General features: G+C 48.7%; 1 protein-coding gene and 1 non-coding gene across 2 annotated transcripts; both read left to right on the forward strand.

Moving 5' to 3' along the window:
* The first annotated feature begins 768 nt into the window (after positions 1–768).
* On the forward strand, positions 769–841 carry TRNAV-UAC. Its single transcript has one exon. It is a non-coding gene; the product is annotated as a tRNA-Val (tRNA).
* Positions 842–5,526: 4,685 nt separating this feature from the next.
* On the forward strand, positions 5,527–18,737 carry RS1 (retinoschisin 1). The gene is made up of 6 exons (XM_030956688.1): positions 5,527–5,594; positions 13,936–13,961; positions 14,278–14,383; positions 17,025–17,166; positions 17,294–17,489; positions 18,585–18,737. Exons 1-6 carry the CDS (start codon positions 5,543–5,545, stop codon positions 18,735–18,737), a joined length of 675 nt encoding a protein of 224 aa, XP_030812548.1. The 5' UTR covers positions 5,527–5,542.
* Positions 18,738–20,669: the final 1,932 nt, after the last annotated feature.

The following is a 20,669-nucleotide window of genomic DNA, read 5'->3' on the forward strand; positions in this document are numbered from 1 at the left end:
TCCGGGGGATTGGAAAGAGACGGGCGGTCCTGCCCCTCGCTTCCTTTTGTGTTTTAAACAGCCTCATGTGCCGAGGAAATCACGTCCCTCCGCCGCCGAGAAGAGAGCTAGAGGGCCCCGCAGTAAGCAGCGAGGCGCTTCCCATGGCCGGTTTAGAGGAAATCCCGCAGCCGGGCTCCCCCGGAGCAGCCGTGGTGTTGCTGCAGCTCTCCCGGAGCTCAAGCCGCCCTTCCCGCACTTGGGCCAACCTGACGTGACAATGCAGCCCAATTCGGGGCGAGCAGAGCAGCTGAGCAAATGCCAGGAGCAGCGGGATGCGCAGGAAGGCTGCCAGCCCTTCCCGAAGCGGGGCTGGTGGCAATGGCGTTGGGAGCACATACCGAAGGCAAAGATTTAGCGAACACGTTCGGTATGCGTGCGCCGAATACATGCAGGGGAAGGGAGCGCTGCCTGCAGCGTGGCCCGCACGCCCCAGGGTCGTTACCTGCTCCTGAGCGCCCTGTGCGGCCGGGCAGAGCGGGGCCCGCCGCTGCCCCCGGCACGCAGCAACACAGGAGCCTCACCGGGAGCTGATTCACCCGCGTCACTGCCCCTCTGTAGCTATCAGAAGGGCAGAAAACGCATTAGGGTAATTTTTAACGTCTACATTTGTTTTGAATCAACCAGCAATTAAAGAGAAAATGCCAGACTTGCGTCATCAACCAGGGAAGGAGGTGTGCCCAGAATGTCGTCGATAGGGGCACTGCTGTAAGAGCTAACGTACGTGGTGGTTCCATAGTGTAGTGGTTATCACGTCTGCTTTACACGCAGAAGGTCCTGGGTTCGAGCCCCAGTGGAACCAGCGCCAAGGCGCGACTTGTTTTTTCTTGCTTCACTCTTGAGTTTTGCATAATTTCTTTTCACGCGGTGAGTTTCGGTTTAGCTGTTTTCTCCACAAGATGGGGAACCTCATAAGCAGTTAAAGAGGGCGCGGGCCCTGCGTGCGGCAGAGGCGGAGCAGCTTCCTGGGGAGCAGAGAGGCGCCTCAAGGGAAGCCCTGCCGCAGGGGATCCCTGTAGGGGAGCCTTTCCCTGCCAGCGCGGGAGGGGTATCCCCACACCGGACCATGGTCCCTCGGAGGGGCACCCGAGGAGAGCACAGAGAGCAGAGGCAGTGGGGAAAGCAGCAGCCTGTGCCTGCTCCCCAGCAGCGAGGGGCAAAGGCAGTGGCGAAGTCTGCAGCCCCATGGGTCCCCAAGGCGTCTCACCGGGACTCACTGGATCCCTGGTCCTTTCGTCTCTGTGCTTGGAGACATGTTTGAGCGCTAGGGAAAGGCTGTGGGTTTTCACAGCACACATCTAGCAAGCACAGTTATCTCCATCCTTGTTTTCCCCTGTACTGTGCATATCGTTTTTATTAACTGGGAAAGAAAGAGCCATCTCAGCTTGCCTCGGAGCAGTTTAATATTTAAATTATAACATGTTGTCTCGTTTTGCACATGCAAGGCTTTAGAAAAGGGTAACCTCTGGGCATGGGTGCTGGCAGAGCATCTGTGCGTGGGAGCCCTATCAAGTGCTGGGGCTAAGACATCTCTGCAGGAGGAGGAGAAGAGTCCTTGAGCTCCACTGACCTGGAATCAGCTCTTGAGTATCTTTGAAGGATCAGAGTGGGAGGGTGTGATTTACCTATCTTAAAGATTAAAGAGAAAAAAATTGGCTTAACTTACTTTAATCAGAGACTTATTAAGAAACTTACCTTAATCATCATCATATGGAGAAAACTATTAACCTTTGTCAGTGCTTGTTCTCACTAAACAAACACTGTGGGGTATGGGCAAACTGCAGTTAGAGATTGCAGACCAATGCAAGGATAACTGGGCCAGGCTACAAGCGCTTTTTTGGGCGGGAAGCAGCTGTACATCCCGTAGTGAGACCTGGCCGGCTAAAGTTGTAACATTAATATCATACTGATGCTAAGGGCCTGTGCATCCCACAACCTGAAAGTGCAGAAGTATTCAGGTCTGGCTTTCCTCTGCCTATTTGCTCAGCAGTGTGTGCACAGCCCACAGGAGGTGAAGCCAAAGCAATGTGGTCCCCCTGTGGGGTAAACCATCTTCCACAGACTGGCTGCTTCCAGGATGCAGGCTCAAAGCTGAGGCAGACATAGCTAGACTTCTCCTGATGTAGGATATGCAAGCCTTTGGTGTAGGTACATCCCATCTAATAGGATGGTGATTCCATGGTGCCCATCCTGCTGTCGACAGCCACAGCACCCCCAAGTGCATGAGTTACAGGGAATGGGCCTGGTGGTCAGCACTGGGTAATTATCTGCCTTGTGTTTTCTTACATTTAGAAAAAGGTCTTCTTTTCAGAAGATGACTTAAGTTTACACTTCAGACTTGTAAAAGGAATGTTTTATTCTGAGAGCCATGTCTTTAGTGTGTGTAGGCCACTGTAGCTCCATCCATGTGAAGGGGATCCAGCTCCTGACTCAGGCTCTAAAAGCTCGACAGTCTTGCCCTCTCCACACATCAGTGTCCTTCTTCTGAGAGATGTCCGTGGTTCACACCCACATGTATAAATGTGTGCTTTGTGCATTCCCTTACTGTGCTAAAACAAAAGTGTGCCGCTCACACATTTTTTGCTGAGACACTGCTCATTGTGTGCATTCAGCTTCCAGACTCATGGATCTGTGTGTGCTGCTCCGACTGAGCCGTCTGGCACTCTGCCTTGGGGAGAAACGTGACACGGCTATGTGGCGTTCCACTTCTCTCTCACACACGAGTACTTTTGCCTCCTGATTCCCCTCTGAGGTCACACACACATGCTGCCAGTTGGACTAAAAGCATCTCCATGGAGCAGGGTGATCTCTGTGGTTTTTCCCAAAATTTGGCAGAGGATTTCTGGGGGCTATGCAAACATAGCAACAAGTCTTAGGGCCAATGGGACATGGGCTAGAGCTGGAGAAGATGTATGGACAAAAGAGTGAACCTGCCCAGGCAGTTCCTATTTTATATAGCAGTGGGAATGTTACCAAACTGTCTTAATTTGGGCCATTTGTACTAGTCTCAGTTTTGTTCTGTAATCAATGCCAGACTAATCTTTATCCTTTTTGAAATTGTATTTTTCTTTTTTATACAGGGCAAATGTAGCCATTTCTGGTGCTATGTTATGTACTGGCCATTAAACTTTTTCTGCCTTCTGTACCTGAAAATATTTCTATGCTTGCTAGGAATTAACTACATGATTCATTTAGCAATGCTGTCTGCAGTGGCAGCATGGTTTTGCTCTTTATAGTTATTAAAATGAAGGACTATCAACACCATTAGACACCAACTGCCTGAACTGCATACTATTTATATAGACTTTAATTTAAATGCTCTTCTAATCTTCATGTGAAACAGTTTGGTTTTTTGAATGCTATAGACCATTTTTTAAAAACAAAGGCTGCCTTTCCTTCTGTGTGGAGGGAGCTTTACAACTGGGCAGCCACCAGTCCTAAAAGTATCCCTTTGGACGGAATGTTCTTTGATAAGAGCTGTGCTGTTTCTGAGCACGTTCCCTGAGCTACTGTGTATTTCTTACACAAAAATGTATTTGAAGGGTGGGGTTGACCATAAACCAAGCTGATTTAAAACTGCATGTGATGATAGGAGATAATTTGGTTTGGCTTTTCTTTAAAACCTGGTAGGTGATTTCTCTTTGTGTGAGTAGCTCTCCTTCTGTGTGACCTGTCCTTATGAGACCATAAGGTGAGAGGCTGAAGCTCAGATCTGGTTTTCCAAGAGATATGTGGATGAAGGTATTTAGGGATTTTTAAGCTGGGATTTTCAAACCCATGAGATTTAGACACCAACTGCTCATCAGTGCTGAGAGGGAATGGATATCTGAGTGTCTTCAGCAGCTCTGAAAAATCTCTGTCTCTGTGGCAGCCCATTTTAGACTCAACCATATAAAGGATACTGTGTAGAGCCTGAAGTGAGATGCTGTACTGCATCAGATGCCCAGAGCCTGCCTTTGTACCCTCAGTGGCTCTCATATTTCTTTAACTCCTGGCTTGACCTTCTGGTGTGTCTCACTGCCCCAGGACAGGAACAGCGTATGTGCATGAGGCATGAGGCCTCTGGCAAAAAAAATCAGGAGCAGCCCTGTGCCCTTAGAAAAATGACCAGGCACCAGAAAAATCCCACCTGGTGCCTGGGATGAGCTGCCCCTCCTGCTTGCCTTGCCATGCTTTGATTCTCCCCCAGTGTTTGGGGTGAGCTGGCCCAGGTCCATGAAGCAGAGTGGCCATGTCTGTGCCTGTGGCCATGTCTGTGCCACAGGGCTCTGCCTGTGGCAACCCTCCTCTCCGTGGAGGAAGAGTAAAGTGGGAGAAGTGTTGGGCTGAGGAAATTAAATTCCTTGAGGCTGAGCAAAGCAGTGAGATCCTTGGTAGGAGACTCCTCCCGTCCATGTCACATACCCTGGTGAGTCTGGGGTGTGCTGATGCTGGAGGTGTGACTGCAGTGGGATGCTGTACCTAACAACAATTTTACAGGGCATTCCAAATTCCAATTCCAAATTCCAGGGTATCTAAAGGCAAGTGAAGTGAATCCTGCGCAGAAGACTGTTTTTGAAAAGCCAGCATCCTTGTTTGCACAGCATTTTTAAATGAATACAAACCAGAAGTGTAGAGACACAGCTGGCTTAACTCAACTGCAACCTATGTGATCTAAACAGTGCCTTAATCTATTCCCAGTGCATATAATCTGAGATCTCTTGCAACAAAGCAAGCTGCTTCTGAAGCAATTGTTTTCAAAAACCTCCATTAAAAATTCACTGCTAATTTCATATAATCAACAGAGATTTGAGGAACAGGTACAAGATCCACTGGAATCACTAGCAGTCTGTTTTTATCTTGAATCAGTCATTCTAAAATCACATCTTTGGTGTAGGCTGGTTGAGAGAATACTGTAAGTAGAAATGTTAGCAAAGAGAGGTTTACATTTTTGGTTAGAGATTTTTGCAGCCTAGCAAGTAAACAACCGAAAACCACTATTTTTGTTTGATCTACAAATTGCAGTTTTCAGCCCTGTGCAATTAGGTGACTGGAAGAGCAGTAAGGCCAGGGCAGATTTCTACACACAACTATTGCTAGGAGAGACATTGCTAGTGTAGAGGTAAATAATTGGGGTGGAAGATAATGAATACAGGCTATATACAACAGACAATATATACTATACATCTCTGAGCATTAGGCATCTGCATTTCTTTAGGGTGTATATGTGGTTGATGCATAGGTATATCCTGGTTTATTTGGACATATGTCTGCATGTACAATCAGATTCACACTCAAGAGTGTCAGTACCTCAGCACTTGTTGCCTTTTAAAAACCATTACAGATGGCACAGCCTCTAGGATGGAGTTTGACAGTAACAGTTGTGTGGTTGGCTTGATGGTGCTTGATAAAACCATGGGAATGGAGGAGAGTAAGGTGCTTAGGCAACGCTTAAGTTAATCTCATGCCTTCCCATCAAGCCAAGCAGTGCACTAAGGAGCTATTCACAAGAGAGGAAGGAAAGATGCCGTTCAAGATGGGGAGCGTCCTGCTGTCTCTTCTTTTCTGGTACAAAGGTACGCACTTTGCCTCCTAAGAGGCCCTTTCAGATATCCCTCTTTGTGTTTCCTGTTCCAGCCACGCTTTCTTCTGCCAGGGGCTGTGGGGTACAGAGCAAGCCCTTCTCTGCATTCTCATGGAAACATAATAATTCGGGGAAAGGCAAAATGTGGAGATGTGTAATTTATGTACATGAGTGAGCAGCATTCTTACAGCTCTATGAATATTCAGTAGTAAAACTCAGTTTCAAAAAATAATTGCAGTGTAAAAAATTTGCCATATAATTTGTCAAAATATGAATTTGCAAAGAAAATTGTAGTGCAGCTGAGCCAGTGTGTAAATAATAATGCTGATTTGAAAAATGAGGTACAGTATAACATGAAGGACTGGTCCTTCATTAATCAAAACTCTTGATTAATCAAAAACTGATCATTTTCTCTAGCAGCAAGACATTGCTGATGAAGATTGCCCATTTTTAAGGCCTTTCAAGGTATTTTGGCTGGAAAAGACTTCCAAAGATACTTTTAGAACAAAAAGCAATTCCTAAGTCTAGAAAATAGGAAAGGTATTTATCAATTTTGAGGCTTTCTCATATTCATTTTTCAGAAAAGTATCAACAAACGTAGGTAAGGGGGAGCTAGAAGGAGACAGAAAATTTAGGGTGACAACTCCTTCCATTTTAATTTACCCAGCTGTGGAGAACAAGGAGATAATTTCCTAGTTCATATTTAAATTTCTGACTTCATCAAAGCCAATGGCAAAGCTATTTTTTTCTTAAATGAGGCTGAGGGCTGCTCTTGGTAAGTGGTGGGCAGTGTCTACCAACATGAATGTGTGATACAAGTATGATCTGTCAGGGTGAGGAACAGATTAATCAGACAGCCCAACTTTTCTCATGTGGGTGTTGAATTCCCAGTGTTTTGGTATGTCTGTTTTTTTCTCTCTTTCTGTGTTTCTGTTGAATATTTTGCTCTACCAAATATCATGAGTAGGAAAATAAGTGCTTCTCAACTAGCCATGCCTTCGTTTCGTCTTGTTATGTTTGGCTGTACCCAGCTCTGCCTAATTAATAGGTCTTTCTTTTAATCTCCCAGCAAATATTTGTACATTCTCCTCGTACCTTATCTTGTCACTCTCCTTTGTTTCACTTGGGAAGGTTACTGGTGCCTGAGCTTCTAGGAAGAGTGTTTTTATACAGACTCCAGCATTTTTTTCCCTATGGGTGGCATAACTGCAATTACTCCTTGGAATAAGTTCATATACCTTGCTCTGAATTCCAGACACAGCTTGCTTTTAATAGACACCCACACATCAGGATATTTTTGGAGAGCCTGCAGTGAAAAATAAGGTGCAAGATCATTTTCCAGGCATCACTCCTTTGGTATTTAACTTATTTTCTTAATTTATTGTATTTCTTAATTTACTGGTTTTCCCTGCTTCGCTAAGTGTCCTCTCGTGGCTAAAAAGAGCAGCCCAGGTGCCCCTCACACCCTGGCTCTCCCAGCACGGAGGTGCCGCTAGGTCAGCGCTCGGAGCTACGTGCGCTGATGCCATGATAAGCTGCTTAGCTGATTTTCCCTGGCAGAGCAAGTGGCTTAGAGGAGCACCCGCGCCTCGGCTGGGCTTGTGTTCGCTGGGGACACAGCAAAGCAGCAGCAGCAGCAGCAGCAGCAGCAGCATATGGTGGGTGCAGCAGGAGGGTCCCGCGGCGGCTGCAGGCGCCCGCCCCGCGCTGCTCCATCCATCCACCCGCGCTCCCTGCGCCTGCAGAACAAGCACACCTCGGCAATTCAAGGGAGGAGATTTCTCTCTTTTCACCTCTGGTTTTTGTAGCTTTGAAAAACAAACAAACAAACAAACAAACAAAACAAAACAAAAAACCCAAACCAACACAAGAACCTCCCCCCCACAAAAAAATAAAGGCTCAAACATGCTTTTTGGATCACTTGGATGTAAATAACATTTTTACATGTGGATGTAAATAACGTTTTTAATAGAGCCGCCCTTTGGCGTAATCAGTGCATCTAATGAAATTACAATGCAGGCAATGTTCTGCGTAGTTCCAAACAGGAAGGAACAAACATGTCAATAAGGTCAGAAAATGCTGAACATTTCTAAGAAACACTTTGAGGAAAAAAAGATAATTAATTGTACATCTCTTAAGAAAAAGGGAGGAAAGGTAGATTTTTTTAAAAACTAGTTTAGCTTTTTTCAAATATTGTCACAACATTTAAAAAATTTAGTGGAAACATTATGGGAAAAGGGAAATTAATATGAATTAAATAGATGTAATTGTGATTACTTAAATATGTTTTTTATTGCCTTCAAATAAATACCAGTAAATATTAAATGAACTGCAATAAAAATGAATGAAAAAGAAAACCTAATGAAAATCATTCAAATAAAGAAAATGAAAGGGAAATTAAAATAATACAAGTGTGAAGAATCCCCGCAAAACGAAGGAGGAAAAGAATAGCCTGGTTTAAATAGCTTGAGAGAGAAGCTTAACACAAAGAATGAGACCTCCCCTTTGCAGGCAGATGTCCTCTTCCCCTGGGTTTGTAGCTCTGGCCGGGCCTGCGGCGGTCAGCAGAGATCAGAGCTCGGTGTGTGCGGGTGCTGGAGCCCAGCAGGGATCAGAGCTCGGTGTGTGCGGGTGCTGGAGCCCAGCAGGGATCAGAGCTCGGTGTGTGCGGATGCTGGAGCCCAGCAGAGATCAGGGCTCGGTGTGTGCGGGTGTTGGAGCCCAGCAGGGATCAGGGCTCGGTGTGTGCAGGATGCTGGAGCCCAGCAGAGATCAGGGCTCGGTGTGTGCGGGTGTTGGAGCCCAGCAGGGATCAGGGCTCGGTGTGTGCAGGATGCTGGAGCCCAGCAGAAATCAGGGCTCGGTGTGTGCGGGTGTTGGAGCCCAGCAGGGATCAGGGCTCGGTGTGTGCAGGATGCTGGAGCCCAGCAGAGATCAGGGCTCGGTGTGTGCAGGATGCTGGAGCCCAGCAGGGATCAGGGCTCGGTGTGTGCGGGGTGTTGGAGCCCTGCTGGCCCTGCTGGGGCCGCAATGTCACCTGCAGGAGAAACAGGCTGAGCATTCGGCCCAGCGCAGCTTTAGGTGCCAGAGTCCCTGGATGGGCACCGCGCTGTTTGTCCCCAGGCCGGGCTGTCTGTCCCCAGGCCAGCCTGGCTGCCGGTGTCTGAGGGTGGACACAGACGTGCGGGTGTCCCGGCGGTGCTTGCCTGCTGGCACAGCTCCCGCGGGCCATTTAAGGCCTGTTAGAGATAAAGGCGCTGTTTGCACAGCACCGGGTCCCGTGGGGCCTGCCCAGCGTGGCGATGGAAAAAGCCCCGGGGGAAAATCAACAAAAGCAATCACGAAGCGTGTTGTGGGCAGGGGGGCTCTGCTTGCCGAGGGGACCTGGGGACCGGCCATAGCTGCAGCAGGGCCACCACTGCCCCCGGCACAGGGGCAAGGAGCGATGGGGAGAACACCACGGATGTGGCAGCTTCCCCAAATGCTCCTCCTTACGGAGGCTGGTGCAACCTGATGTGAGTCACCTCAGCCGCCTGGCACGATTTTCAGGGCTGGGATGTAAAAATAGCTTCAGTTAATAATATAGCAAGGTACAAACGAGCACCCGATGGGCACAGAGGCGCTGCAATGCTTTTTCCAATGTTTCGACCCTCTGTATTGCTCACAGGCTGTTACCTAATTCTGCTCCTGATGCTGTCTAATGCGGTGCTCAGGGAAAAGAAGGCCTTTCAGAAAGCGTGATAAAGCCAGTGCCACCCGTTCCAGCCATGCCTTTCATTTTTGTGACTTTTTGGGGCTATTCTGCGGCTCCAGCCTTATTTTTCTGGGGGGTTAAGATATTTTCCTTTCCTCTACCCCATAACTCACAGGTGCAGATGGGAAGCATGTGACTATCTGTGCAAAAGGAGCCATTGTGCCCAGAAAGCACTGCTGCATCATGGGGACATTGCTCTCTGCTGGGAGGAGAGAAAATAATTTTACCTCTCTAAGCACCATTAAACTGAGATGTTGCTTACAGAGATGAGACAAAAAATCAACTATTTTCCAGGTGAAGCTTCTAGGACACCTATATAATAAAGTAAATAAATAAAAAGATTTAACATTTTCCACATACATTTCCTGTAATGATAAGTTTGTGCAAACTTATTCCAGTAAATGGAATGACTGACATTTATTCTGTGTTATATATTTTTTTTTCATATTTATAATGTGCTTTCTCATGCTTGTATACATGTCATTAATTCCCACACTAAAAAATGACTTGTTTCTCTGACTTTATGGTCAGGATAGTGAATGTAATTCCTCAGAGTTACTGTATTGAACATAGACTTTGGCAGTGTTACTTCTGCCCACGCTTATCTGCCTCCTGTCTTTCTCTTGTTTAACCACATTCCTAATGATTACAATTTTTCTGAGAAACACAGTTACCTGTTCCTGTCATTAAAATGCCAGCAGCTGGGTTTCTTTGCTATTGATTGCCCCTTTTCCCAAGTATCCTTAAGCTGTGACTGCTGCTTTTTCCGACTTCCATCTCAGGAAACCCCATCCTGGCACCCCAGGCTACCTCTGCCAGCTCTTTTCTTTCTGTCCCAAACCTGGACTAGTTCCTGGAGTATCATTCCCCTTCATCCTGCTCAGCAGCAGGTGCCAAGTGGAGACATCTCAGGACCTGGGCTCCAGCCCAGCCTCACCAGCACAGGTTCCCTGGCACAAAATCATGCCCTGGATCTTGTCCCAAGCCCTGGTCCCTAAATCCTGTGCTGTGGGACACCATTTGTGCATGGCAGTGCTCTGGACACACCACACATCAGGGTGGGATGAAGGGATGGGAAAGGCACATGCCTTATCTCTCTGCCTCACACAAACACAGATAATAATTTATTTCACTGAACTGATGGTTTGCTGAAGGTCCTAGGGGGCAGTAAATAGAACTCTTTCCTTTTTACTGTTTTGGGGTTTTTGTCAGTCCTGTGCTTTTAAAACAACAGCCCCTGGCAGCTGTGCAGGCCTTATGACTGTCCCTTGAATTGCAGCAATTGGTTCTGTCTGACCTACAATTACCAATTATCTTTGTAACCTTCCTTGAAGGCAAACATGCTTGCTATAAAAGCATACTGCCCATCACATTTTTAGACTATTGGCAGCCAGCTTTCCTCTTCATTTCCTTTGTAGGACAGGGCCTGTCACAGCTGTAAACACACCAATATATCAATTACTATGTTTTGAGGCCAACTGCAGGCAAGGGCATCTTTCATTTGCCCTCCTCTCCCAAGGCCAGGGGTTATCAGGCTGCACTGCCCAGGCAGGGCATTTGGTTGTCCACTGCTGTGCTTACTTCATACCAAGTTTGCTGCTCTCCTGTGCCATGGTTGGGTGGCTGAGCCCCTTTGGGAGTGAGCCCGTAGCAGTTAACCTCTCCTAGCTGAAAAAGGGGAAGCTGAACTCCTGTTTGAGGGGTTTAAATCAGCAGGTTATGCAGTGAGGAGTGGAGGGGGCTGGGACAGCTAGAGGGGCAGCATTCCAGCACCTGTGCCTTGGCACTGCCTTTGCACTGCTGTGTGTTGCGGGACCGACCCAATAAAACATTGGAAAAAGTTTGTCATTGCATTGAAAAAAAAGGGCTTTTGTGCTTGAAATTCCCACCCTTGCTTGATTTGCAGTGGTGTCCCCTAGCAGATGAGGCTAAAAGCCCTCAAAGCCACTCTTGTAGCTCAGGAGCAGGCACCACTGGCTGAGTGCTGCCACCCACAAAAGGCTGGGTCACCTGGGGAGGAGGATTTATTCTGGGTGCTTGAATTGATGCTACCATACACCCACCCACCTGAAATCTATTCCATTTGTGCCCGTTGTTCACTCACAGGGGTTGAGTTTCCAGCTGCATGTGTCAATGGCATATTCAATTTTGATCTTGGCTCTCAAAGGGGGGGACTGAGGAGGCCTATTGAAGGGCTCAGCATGGTCACACAGCAATATCCTACACCATCCTGGTAACTCACATCCCCTTTCCCCACCCCAGGCATGCAGTGCTTAAGAACAGGCCTCACTCACCACACCAGTCATGGAACATAACTTAGGTTAATGACTCCATGATCCAGAAAAAGCGTTTTCCAACCCCTTTTCCAGGCTAAAGTACATTAAACCACCATAAGAAAAACCAAAAAAACCACAAAAGTTTTCTCCTCAAAAATCAGTCTTTTAAAGATGAAAATCAAGTGGTTAAGCGGATGGGAGGAGCTGAGCCTGTAGCCCTGTGAGCCAGGGATTGCTGGGCAATGGGAACACACAGCAGGCTGTGATGGCTGGGCAGCCTTCCTGGATCTCAGGGTAAGGAAGTTATTGCAGCTGGTGCTCCTGGAGCACCTGTCCTGCTTGGAAAGGACACCCCTCTGTGGGCCAGGGGGGCAGGAGAGGCACCTGCCAGCCTGGATCTCATGCCCCAGGTACCAGTGGCTCTCCTGCACTGGCATCCAACAGCACAGGGCAGGCAGGAGAGGCAAGCACTGCATTACTTTATTGGCGAATATGGTCCAGTTTTGGTAGGTGACAAAATTCGGGTTTCTCTTGTATTGACAGACAGCATTAACATCAATCACTTTCACACAGGTTTAAGTCAAACCTCTTTGCCTCATGTGGCACAGCACAGGGGTGGCTCTGGATTTGCCCCTCTGCCTTGGTTTTCTGACTGCTCGGTGGAGTCCCAGGGCTTGGCTTGGTAACATTTGTGCTGGGGCAGGTGTAGTGCAGTGCAGTGCTGTGTGGGACCCCCAGCCTACACTTTCCAAGATCTCTGGAGATGTACAAGCATGTTTTTCTCATGAGCATGCTGGGCTGTGGGTGATCCCTGCCTCCTTCTTGGGCCTGACTAGAAGCCACAACTTTTGATTGTAGACTGGCGTTTACTTCTTCTGCCAGGGCCAGTGCCAGTGCCATGGGTTAATGTGGTAAGTTCCTGATGCCAGAAATGCCACTCTGGGACACTGAAGCACAGGAGACCATGCCTGTGTTAGAGAAAGGAATTTTTAAAAATTTATCATTTTGCTTTTGAAGGTCTTTCTTTTAGACTCTGGATACATTTAGACTCATTTTGACACCCAAGGAGCAGTTGCATTTCAGTAATAAACCAAGCTTTGTATACAGTTTATATTTCAGCTGATTATAATTGCTCTGTGTTTGTGAGTCTTTTGAGATGAAACTTGCTATAGTAATGTAGGATGTAAATTCCCAGCATTAGCTGCAGCTTCCTAGGTTCAGCAAAGTGACAGTGTATGAATGAATAAATCATAACTAGATTTCAGTGAATAATTCAGAGTCTAATTCATTTGGTGAAAAAAAGTCGTCTTTTCATATTCACAGTACTTCTGGAGATGGCAGGTTTCTCATGGCTCCTGTATGCAAGCTTTTACCTGCTCAATCACTTTTTCCTTACTGGCTTGTAGATTGTCTACATCTCTGAAAAGCTGATGTTTGACATTTGATTTGTGTTGATGAGTTATCAGAAGTCATGGGATTATTTTTTTAAATGATTTTATTTTCATAGCTGTTTGGGAAATATCCTACCAGTCTAAAAGCTATTAACATACTCTGCTTTGGACTTCACTGTGAAGCAAGAAGAGCCATTTCAGTAAGGAAAAAGCCTCATAAAAAAGCCATTGCTCAGTAAGAGGCAGGAGATAAAACAGGTCAGATGTTGCAAAAATAGCAGTCTCTTCCTCCACAGCCACAATTACTGGTTTTCCCTAAGAAAGGAAAAAAAGGTAGTCTTGTCTGTAAAACGGATTAGGAAGGCCTATTTACATTTCTTTTTTCTCCATCACATCCAGAGGAAGTGATCTCAGACCAGCACCTTGTGAGATACCCTATCTCCTCCAAAGACCTTTGGGATCTGCAGTGGCACCAGGGTAGGATTTGACCCTTGAAGCCCATCAGCTTAAACATTTAAGGGGAAAATGTGACAGGAAAAGTGTGGAGCAGAAAGACAGAAAAAATGGATATGAGCAAAATTAGCTGTGAAACAGAGACTGAGGGGTCCAGCATGTGTTTGCCTCAGGGTGATTCAGGTGTAACTGATCAGGAAGAGGAGATGCCAAAGGCATCTGAAGGAAAACCCTATGGAGGAGTAGCGCAGACATGAGCACATGCAGTGCCCTGCTCCTTCCCATGTTCTCTTGCCTTCTCCTGGCAATCAGCTTGGGGAAATGTGGTAGATCCATCAGTCCTTCCTCTATTTATTTGTCTCTATCTCAGGAGTAAATGTTTATTGTATTTTCTGATGTTTGCTTACAGCATTTTTGTTTCTGATCTCTCTCTTTCTTCCCTCCACGCCCACTCCCCAGCTGTGATGGCCCTCTCCCCAGGAGAGGTAAGTCTCTCTGGATGGTTCAGCTGCCAGGTGAATGCTGGGGGTCTGACACTGCCCAGCCCTGGTGCCTTGGGGCAGAAGGAAGGTTGGCACCTGGGCCTCCAAGCTCAGGCACATGCTCTGACCTCTGAAGCCAAGGGGATCCAAGTTGTTCTGTGCTTTGGGTTGAGCTGGCAGCAGGAAAGGGTCTCAGACAAGGTGCAGCAGTCCAGACAGGCACAAGCATTTATCTAAGGTTCAGAATTCAGATATGGCCTTGTGACACTATTGTTGATGACTGTGTAGATTTATTACTTGTTTTTTACCTTTCATTTAGGATGAGAGACTGGAGCTGTGGCACAGCAAGGCTTGCAAATGTGACTGCCAAGGAGGCCCCAACTCGGTGTGGTCCAGCGGGACTAACGGCTTGGAGTGCATGCCAGGTAACAGAGGGACCCTGCAGCTGTGCTTGGTGCCCTCAGCAGCTTCCCCTTGGCACCTGGCATTGCAGAGCTGGCACCTTCCAAATCCAGCTGCCAATGAGGTGGTGGAGCTGAACCACTGTGAGATGAGGGGTGACCCTGCACCATCAGGCAGAGGCAGCCCCCATGCCTGGGCCTTGGGAGGTCACCCTGCTGGCCCATGCTGACCAGGGACAGTGGGCATTTGTCTTTGTCCCTCTGGAGCCCTTGGTGCTGGTGCTTCCAGAAGCCAGCTGGGGCAGCTCCTGCCATGTGTAGGATTTGCTGTAGGAAACCTTTTGTACCATGTAGGCTCATTCTCCCATGCTGCAGTTTAGCTTGTGAAATCTTCTAGACTCTCCAGGGATCAAGAAAAACAGTTTATTCCTTCTTTGCAGCATATTTTTAAATAGGGAAGGGAAGGGAAGGGAAGGGAAGGGAAGGGAAGGGAAGGGAAGGGAAGGGAAGGGAAGGGAAGGGAAGGGAAGGGAAGGGAAGGGAAGGGAAGGGAAGGGAAGGGAAGGGAAGGGAAGGGAAGGGAAGGGAAGGGAAGGGAAGGGAAGGGAAGGGAAGGGAAGGGAAGGTGGCAGGTTTGGTTGATCTGTTCATGGCCAAGGAACATATGGGCAAGGAGCTGAGCTGGGTTTCCTGGCCAGGCCAGGTGTGAGGGGGTGTTTCTCACATTAGCATTATGTAGCTGAGTAATGAAGGCATTTCCCTTGTTTTCCTGAATGAGGAACGTTTCCACTGTAACTTCCAGCTGTCACTGCCCCCAGAGAGGGGCTCTGCATTCTCCTTGCCCAGCCCAGCTCAGCCCAGCCCAGCCAGTGTGATGTGGCCTGGTGTTCCCTGCTGCCCAGGGACAGTTTGCAGAGCAGCCATGCAGAGCTGCCTCTGGCATGGCTGAAGGGAGCAGACAGCCTCACAAACACTGCATGACTTTTCTCTGGCTTGGCAGAACAGTGTTCAATGGTTCAGCTGCTTTGGCTGGGCAGGCACCAGGCATCTGTTTTGGCAGGTCCCTGTGCATGGCACAAATGGACTCAGCAGAAGGTGACCTGCTAATTGCATTACAGTTGTGTGGTTGTGGATTAGTGTTGCTAAAAGTAAAGTTGGGTGGTGTTCGAGATAAGCCTGACGAGTAGTAAACACACAGGCCACCCTCTTGCACAAGGGGAGCAAGGCTTTTAACATGGTGGAAAAGCATGATGTTTCCATGCCTGGAGGAAGGTGGCACAGTGGCTATATGTTTTCATGGAGCAAAACATGTTAATGAGGTTCCAACTGAGCAAGATATGTTAATGAGCTATTGAGGCATGCAATATTGATCTAGTAGAGCTTGCTAATGAGACATCGACCCCGTCTCATTCACAGCAGTGCTGGGGAGTTGCACCGGGGAGGCCACAGTCATGCTGGGCTCTGGGCACCCACTGATGCTCCCCACATGTTGATTGCTTTTGGCACAGGGCACCACGGTGGTTGTTGAGGCACTGATAAGGCAAGGAAACCTCTCACCCCCAAGTGAACTGCACAGAGCTTTGCTTGCTTCTTTTTGCTGAGACCCGTGAAACAGACTATGCTAAACTGGAGAAAGGGACAGAATTACTTCAGGGGACTCCAGAGGCTCCACAGGCTGCAAAATCAGAAAATGCTGCCCATAATATAGATGGTTGCCTAGGAAGTCCCTATGTGACACTTGAGTGCCTTCATTCTGTGTATCTTGATACACAATGATAACCTGATCACATAAAAAAAGATCATAACAAAAACCCCTGCAGCTAGGTCCAGGTAGCATGCAGGTGCTCAGCCTCACTAAAGTCTTGCCTTCCAGAGTACTGTGTGGTGACCCACCACAGAAAGTTTTAATGAGGAGTGAGTATTTCTTTCTCCAGTTGTTTTGTAGCCAGTGGTAGTCATGTTGAATTTCTCACTATTGCAGAAGACAGTTGTGGGGGCAGGATTGTTACCCTGAAGATCTGCAGTCAAACACTGAGATGGAAATCCCTGAGCCAGGGATGATCCCTCAGCAGGGCTGAGCATGACACCTCGCTGGCACCAGAGCACCTGCAAGTTTTCCACAAGCCAAGGCCACCTCCAGATGCAGAGAAATGCAGATCTGAGGGTGCTTGTGGAGGAATGACCTGAGCTGGCTCAGCAATTTTGCCATGCAAGTAGAGCCATAAATCAGACAGTCATTGGAGGAGCAGAAGGAGGTAAAGCCCAGCAAGAAAAGTGCCCAGCATTACTGAAGGCAAAAAGCTGACAGCCTGGAGGCTGGACCCAGGTTGATGCAACCAATCAGGCTCTTCTTCCACATGCTTACAAGAGGGAGATTCAGACTGCAACATCTGAATAAAACCTTTCCTCCAAAGTGTTGCAGTCAGAACAAGTCTAGTAAGTTTGAGGCAGAAAGAACAGCTAGAAATTAACACGAGTGAAGGTTAGAAATGAAAACCCTGTGGCCCCAGGGCAGGTTGTGGTGTAGGATAAGAGCATTCCCAGCATTCTAATCAGGGAGAAGAGAGAGCAATGAAGCCCCAGGAGGTGTTCCCAATATGTGTGCAAACACACCCAGAAAACAGAGCCACTTCTGTCCCTTTAGTGTTTTTCCCTTGTTCTGCAGAGTGTCCCTACCACAAGCCCCTGGGCTTTGAGTCTGGTGCCGTCACCCCAGACCAGATCAGCTGCTCCAACCCCGAGCAGTACACGGGCTGGTACTCCTCCTGGACAGCCAACAAGGCCCGCCTCAACGGCCAAGGCTTTGGGTGAGTTCAGAAATGCCCCCCTGAGGGGTCCTGGGGCTGTGGGGGCTGGGGAGCCATGGCTGTGTGGGACAGGAGGCTCTGCCTGGGAGGGCATGGTGAAGGACAGAGCAGGGTGGTGTCCCCCCAGGTGTGCGTGGCTCTCCAAGTACCAGGACACTGCACAGTGGCTGCAGATCGACCTCAAGGAGGTGAAGGTGATTTCGGGGATCCTGACCCAAGGGCGCTGTGATGCTGACGAGTGGATGACCAAGTACAGCGTGCAGTACCGCACAGACGAGAACCTCAACTGGGTCTACTACAAGGACCAGACCGGGAACAACCGGGTCAGTGACCTTGGCTCTTTGGCCACTGGTGGAAGGGTGGCATGCTTGGTGACAACAGGTCTCAGAGGAAGGTGCATCAAAAGGGGATCCTGTGGGAGCAGCAGGGTGGGTCTCGGTGCTCACTCTGCATCAGGGAGCAGCACAGAGAGGGGCCTGAAGTGAGAGTGTGTCATGCTGACCAGTGCAGAAGGACAAAATACATTATTTATGTTTGCTAATGATCATACTGGAGTCCAGATTAAGCTCAGAGGCATTAACTGGCCTTGCAGAGGAGGCAGCAACTCCATGATAAAACCCCTTTCTCAGCTGTGGCCGCACAACCCAGCCATGCTTCAGCACTGCACAGGGACTTCTGTTATTGCCACGTCCAGGTAATGTGTGTCATCCTGGTGCAGAAAAAGCCCTCAGACAAATCTGCAACTAGTCAAGTCATGACCTACCAAACCATTCTCACGCTGCACTTCTTACTGGTTGACTTGAAACAAAAAACTGCAATGGGGAGATATTAGAGTTGCCTCTGATCCCTGTGCAGTCCAGCTGGGTTGGGGAATGCCACAGCTGCTGCCTCCCAGGTGTCCTCAATGCCCATCTATGGGAATGGCCCTGTCCTAGCATAAGAGGCTTTGCTGGCTTTGCTGAAGCTCCTGCCGCCCTGGGGAGATGCTGAGCTTTCCCAAAACACAGGTCATGGCAGCAGATGTGACACCCAGGCCAAGGAATGGGGAAAGGGACCTCACATATATTTTTTTGTCTATAATGGTTTGTGTAGGAGCCTGGCTCATGAACTCCAAAGAGCCAAAGTCAATCATGCTCACTCCAAACAAGCAAGGCGTTGTCCAAGGAAGACAAATGAGAAAGAATGGGATGAGATTTTCTGGCCTAACTGTAAAAAGTGCAGGACTGATGGGGGAAAACGGCCTACTAAGAAAACTGAATCAGTGTGACAAACACTGTCCACATCAGGCTATTTTTAAATTCTTTTGTTTTGAGGGTGGAGGGGAAGGAGCCTCCTCCTCCTCCTCTGCTCTGCACAGGCACCCCAAAGTCACGAGACAGGATTTCCAGCCCCCTAACCACCCACCCCTGCCTTGACAGGTTTTCTATGGCAACTCGGACCGCTCGTCCTCGGTGCAGAACCTGCTGCGGCCGCCCATCGTGGCGCGCTACATCCGCCTGATCCCGCTGGGCTGGCACGTGCGCATCGCCATCCGCATGGAGCTCCTCGAGTGCCTGGGCAAGTGTGGCTGAGCGACGGCGGGGGCTCCAGGGGCGTCTGCCTGCCCTGCCCTGCCCAGCCCCTCTCCTGTGTGTAAACACCCAGCCTGCAAGGGAAGGGCTGTCTTGAATAAAATGTTACTTCACACCCTGCCTGGTGATAGAGCTGATGGGGGTTGTGGGACACACACTGGGGAAGGGAAAGGTTCAGGGCCATAGCTTGGATCCTGTGAGATGCAAGCGAGATCCTGTGAGATGCAGTGCTTCTGGCCCTGGGTGTTAGGCTGGCTGGGGAAATGATCATCACAATGTGCTATGAACACTGGAATACATGCAGATGAGGTCCACAGGCAGGGCTTGGATTCTCTTCGGGATGTATTGTTGTATGCCAGGACAGACATCTCACCCTCATCCCTGAGACGGGGCTGGGGCCTCATCTGGCCTATCCCTGGTACGAGGGCCCCCATCTGAATATCACACTCTCAAATCACCTCATGTTTGCCTGTATCAGGAGCCCTCTGGCCTGAGCTGCTGTGCCTGGTTTTGGGACAGACATCGGTGCCTTGAGGACCAGCTGGACAAACCCTCTCTGTGTTCTCTCTGGTTTTGCACTGGCACATCTTGCAGACCCCAGCACTTTGCTCCCTGTGGATGTTTGGGCACAGATACAGGGACTCACTCTTCTTAACTGTTTGATCTCCATAGCCCAATCTCCAGCGGGTGTTTAGCATCCAAGGAATTTGGGGCATGTGGATAATGAACCCACCTCCTGAGGTGACAGCCCAATCACTAAGGTTCATGTCCCTGCCTCAGCCCAACACAGCCCAGGTGGGACCTGCAGCCCCCACAGCTCCCATGAGGGAGGGTTGTGGGGAGCTCTGGCGTGACAGCTTTGGTTTGCCTTCCCACACACCTGCAGCTCAAGCCTGGCAGGCACCAGAGGCCTTTTCCCTATTTTCCAACAATCTGTGCATCCATCCCAAAGACCCACAGCAACAGAACCTGAACTGTGTCAGGGAAGAGAGGAGAGGCATGAAGACAGTGGCACTGAGGCAGCCTGTCTGCCTCTCCTGTCCTCTCCTTATCCCTATGGACAGAGAAGTGAATGCTCAGTGTGTAGGGTAGGAGTACAGATATGACTAAAACCAAATGACATGTGACCAAAAACATGAGAAAAGCTTTTGGATGGCTGTCCAATTCATCACATTCATTTGTGAGAGCAGATATTTCTGCCTTGTTTTATTCCTATATGTAGAGGCAAATAATAGTTCTCAGGGAAATAAGCTCTTCTGGCAAGTCTGAAAGCTGCTCCACTAACCAACAGTATGAAGTCTATAGAGATGTAAAAAAGACCAATTCCCATCTGCTGAGATGATTGCTATACACCAGCACTCCCTTGCTTCCCTCCCACCTCCTCATCCATGGGTGGGATTTTTGCCTATCCACAAATTGGTCTAGGGACACATTTTCTCAGTAAGAAATCACCATGTGGGTCCCTTAGTGCTGAACAGTCAAGGCAAGCTCTGCTGAGAGGATCCACTGAGCTCGTGGCACTTCCTCAGCAGCCAAGCTGTGGGACCAGCATGGTGTAGCAGCCTCCCTGGAGGCACTGCACATCCAGCACCAGGGAGACAAGGGCTCCCCAAGCAGCTATCACAGCTCTTGTCTTCCTAACATCAACACTGAAAGCTGAAGCATTTCCAGGCCCTGAAGGCAGTTGCCAACATGTTAAGACAGAGCTCTCCCTGCCCTAAAAGCAGCACAGGCAGCTCTGCTCTGTGATGGATGGTGATGGGGGAAGGAGCCTTGGTGCTGATGTTTTCCTGCATGACTGAAGAGTGGAGGGGGGCTGCGAGGGGCAGAAGGACAAGCAGGTGAGTATTTGTATCACCCCAAAGCTTGACTGTAGCTAGTTAAAGCCTTGTCTGTGACTGGCCTCTGACAAGCTCCTGTGCACAGTCCAGA

The sequence above is a fragment of the Camarhynchus parvulus genome, chromosome 1 (genome assembly GCF_901933205.1).
Source record: "Camarhynchus parvulus chromosome 1, STF_HiC, whole genome shotgun sequence".
NCBI lineage: Eukaryota > Metazoa > Chordata > Aves > Passeriformes > Thraupidae > Camarhynchus > Camarhynchus parvulus.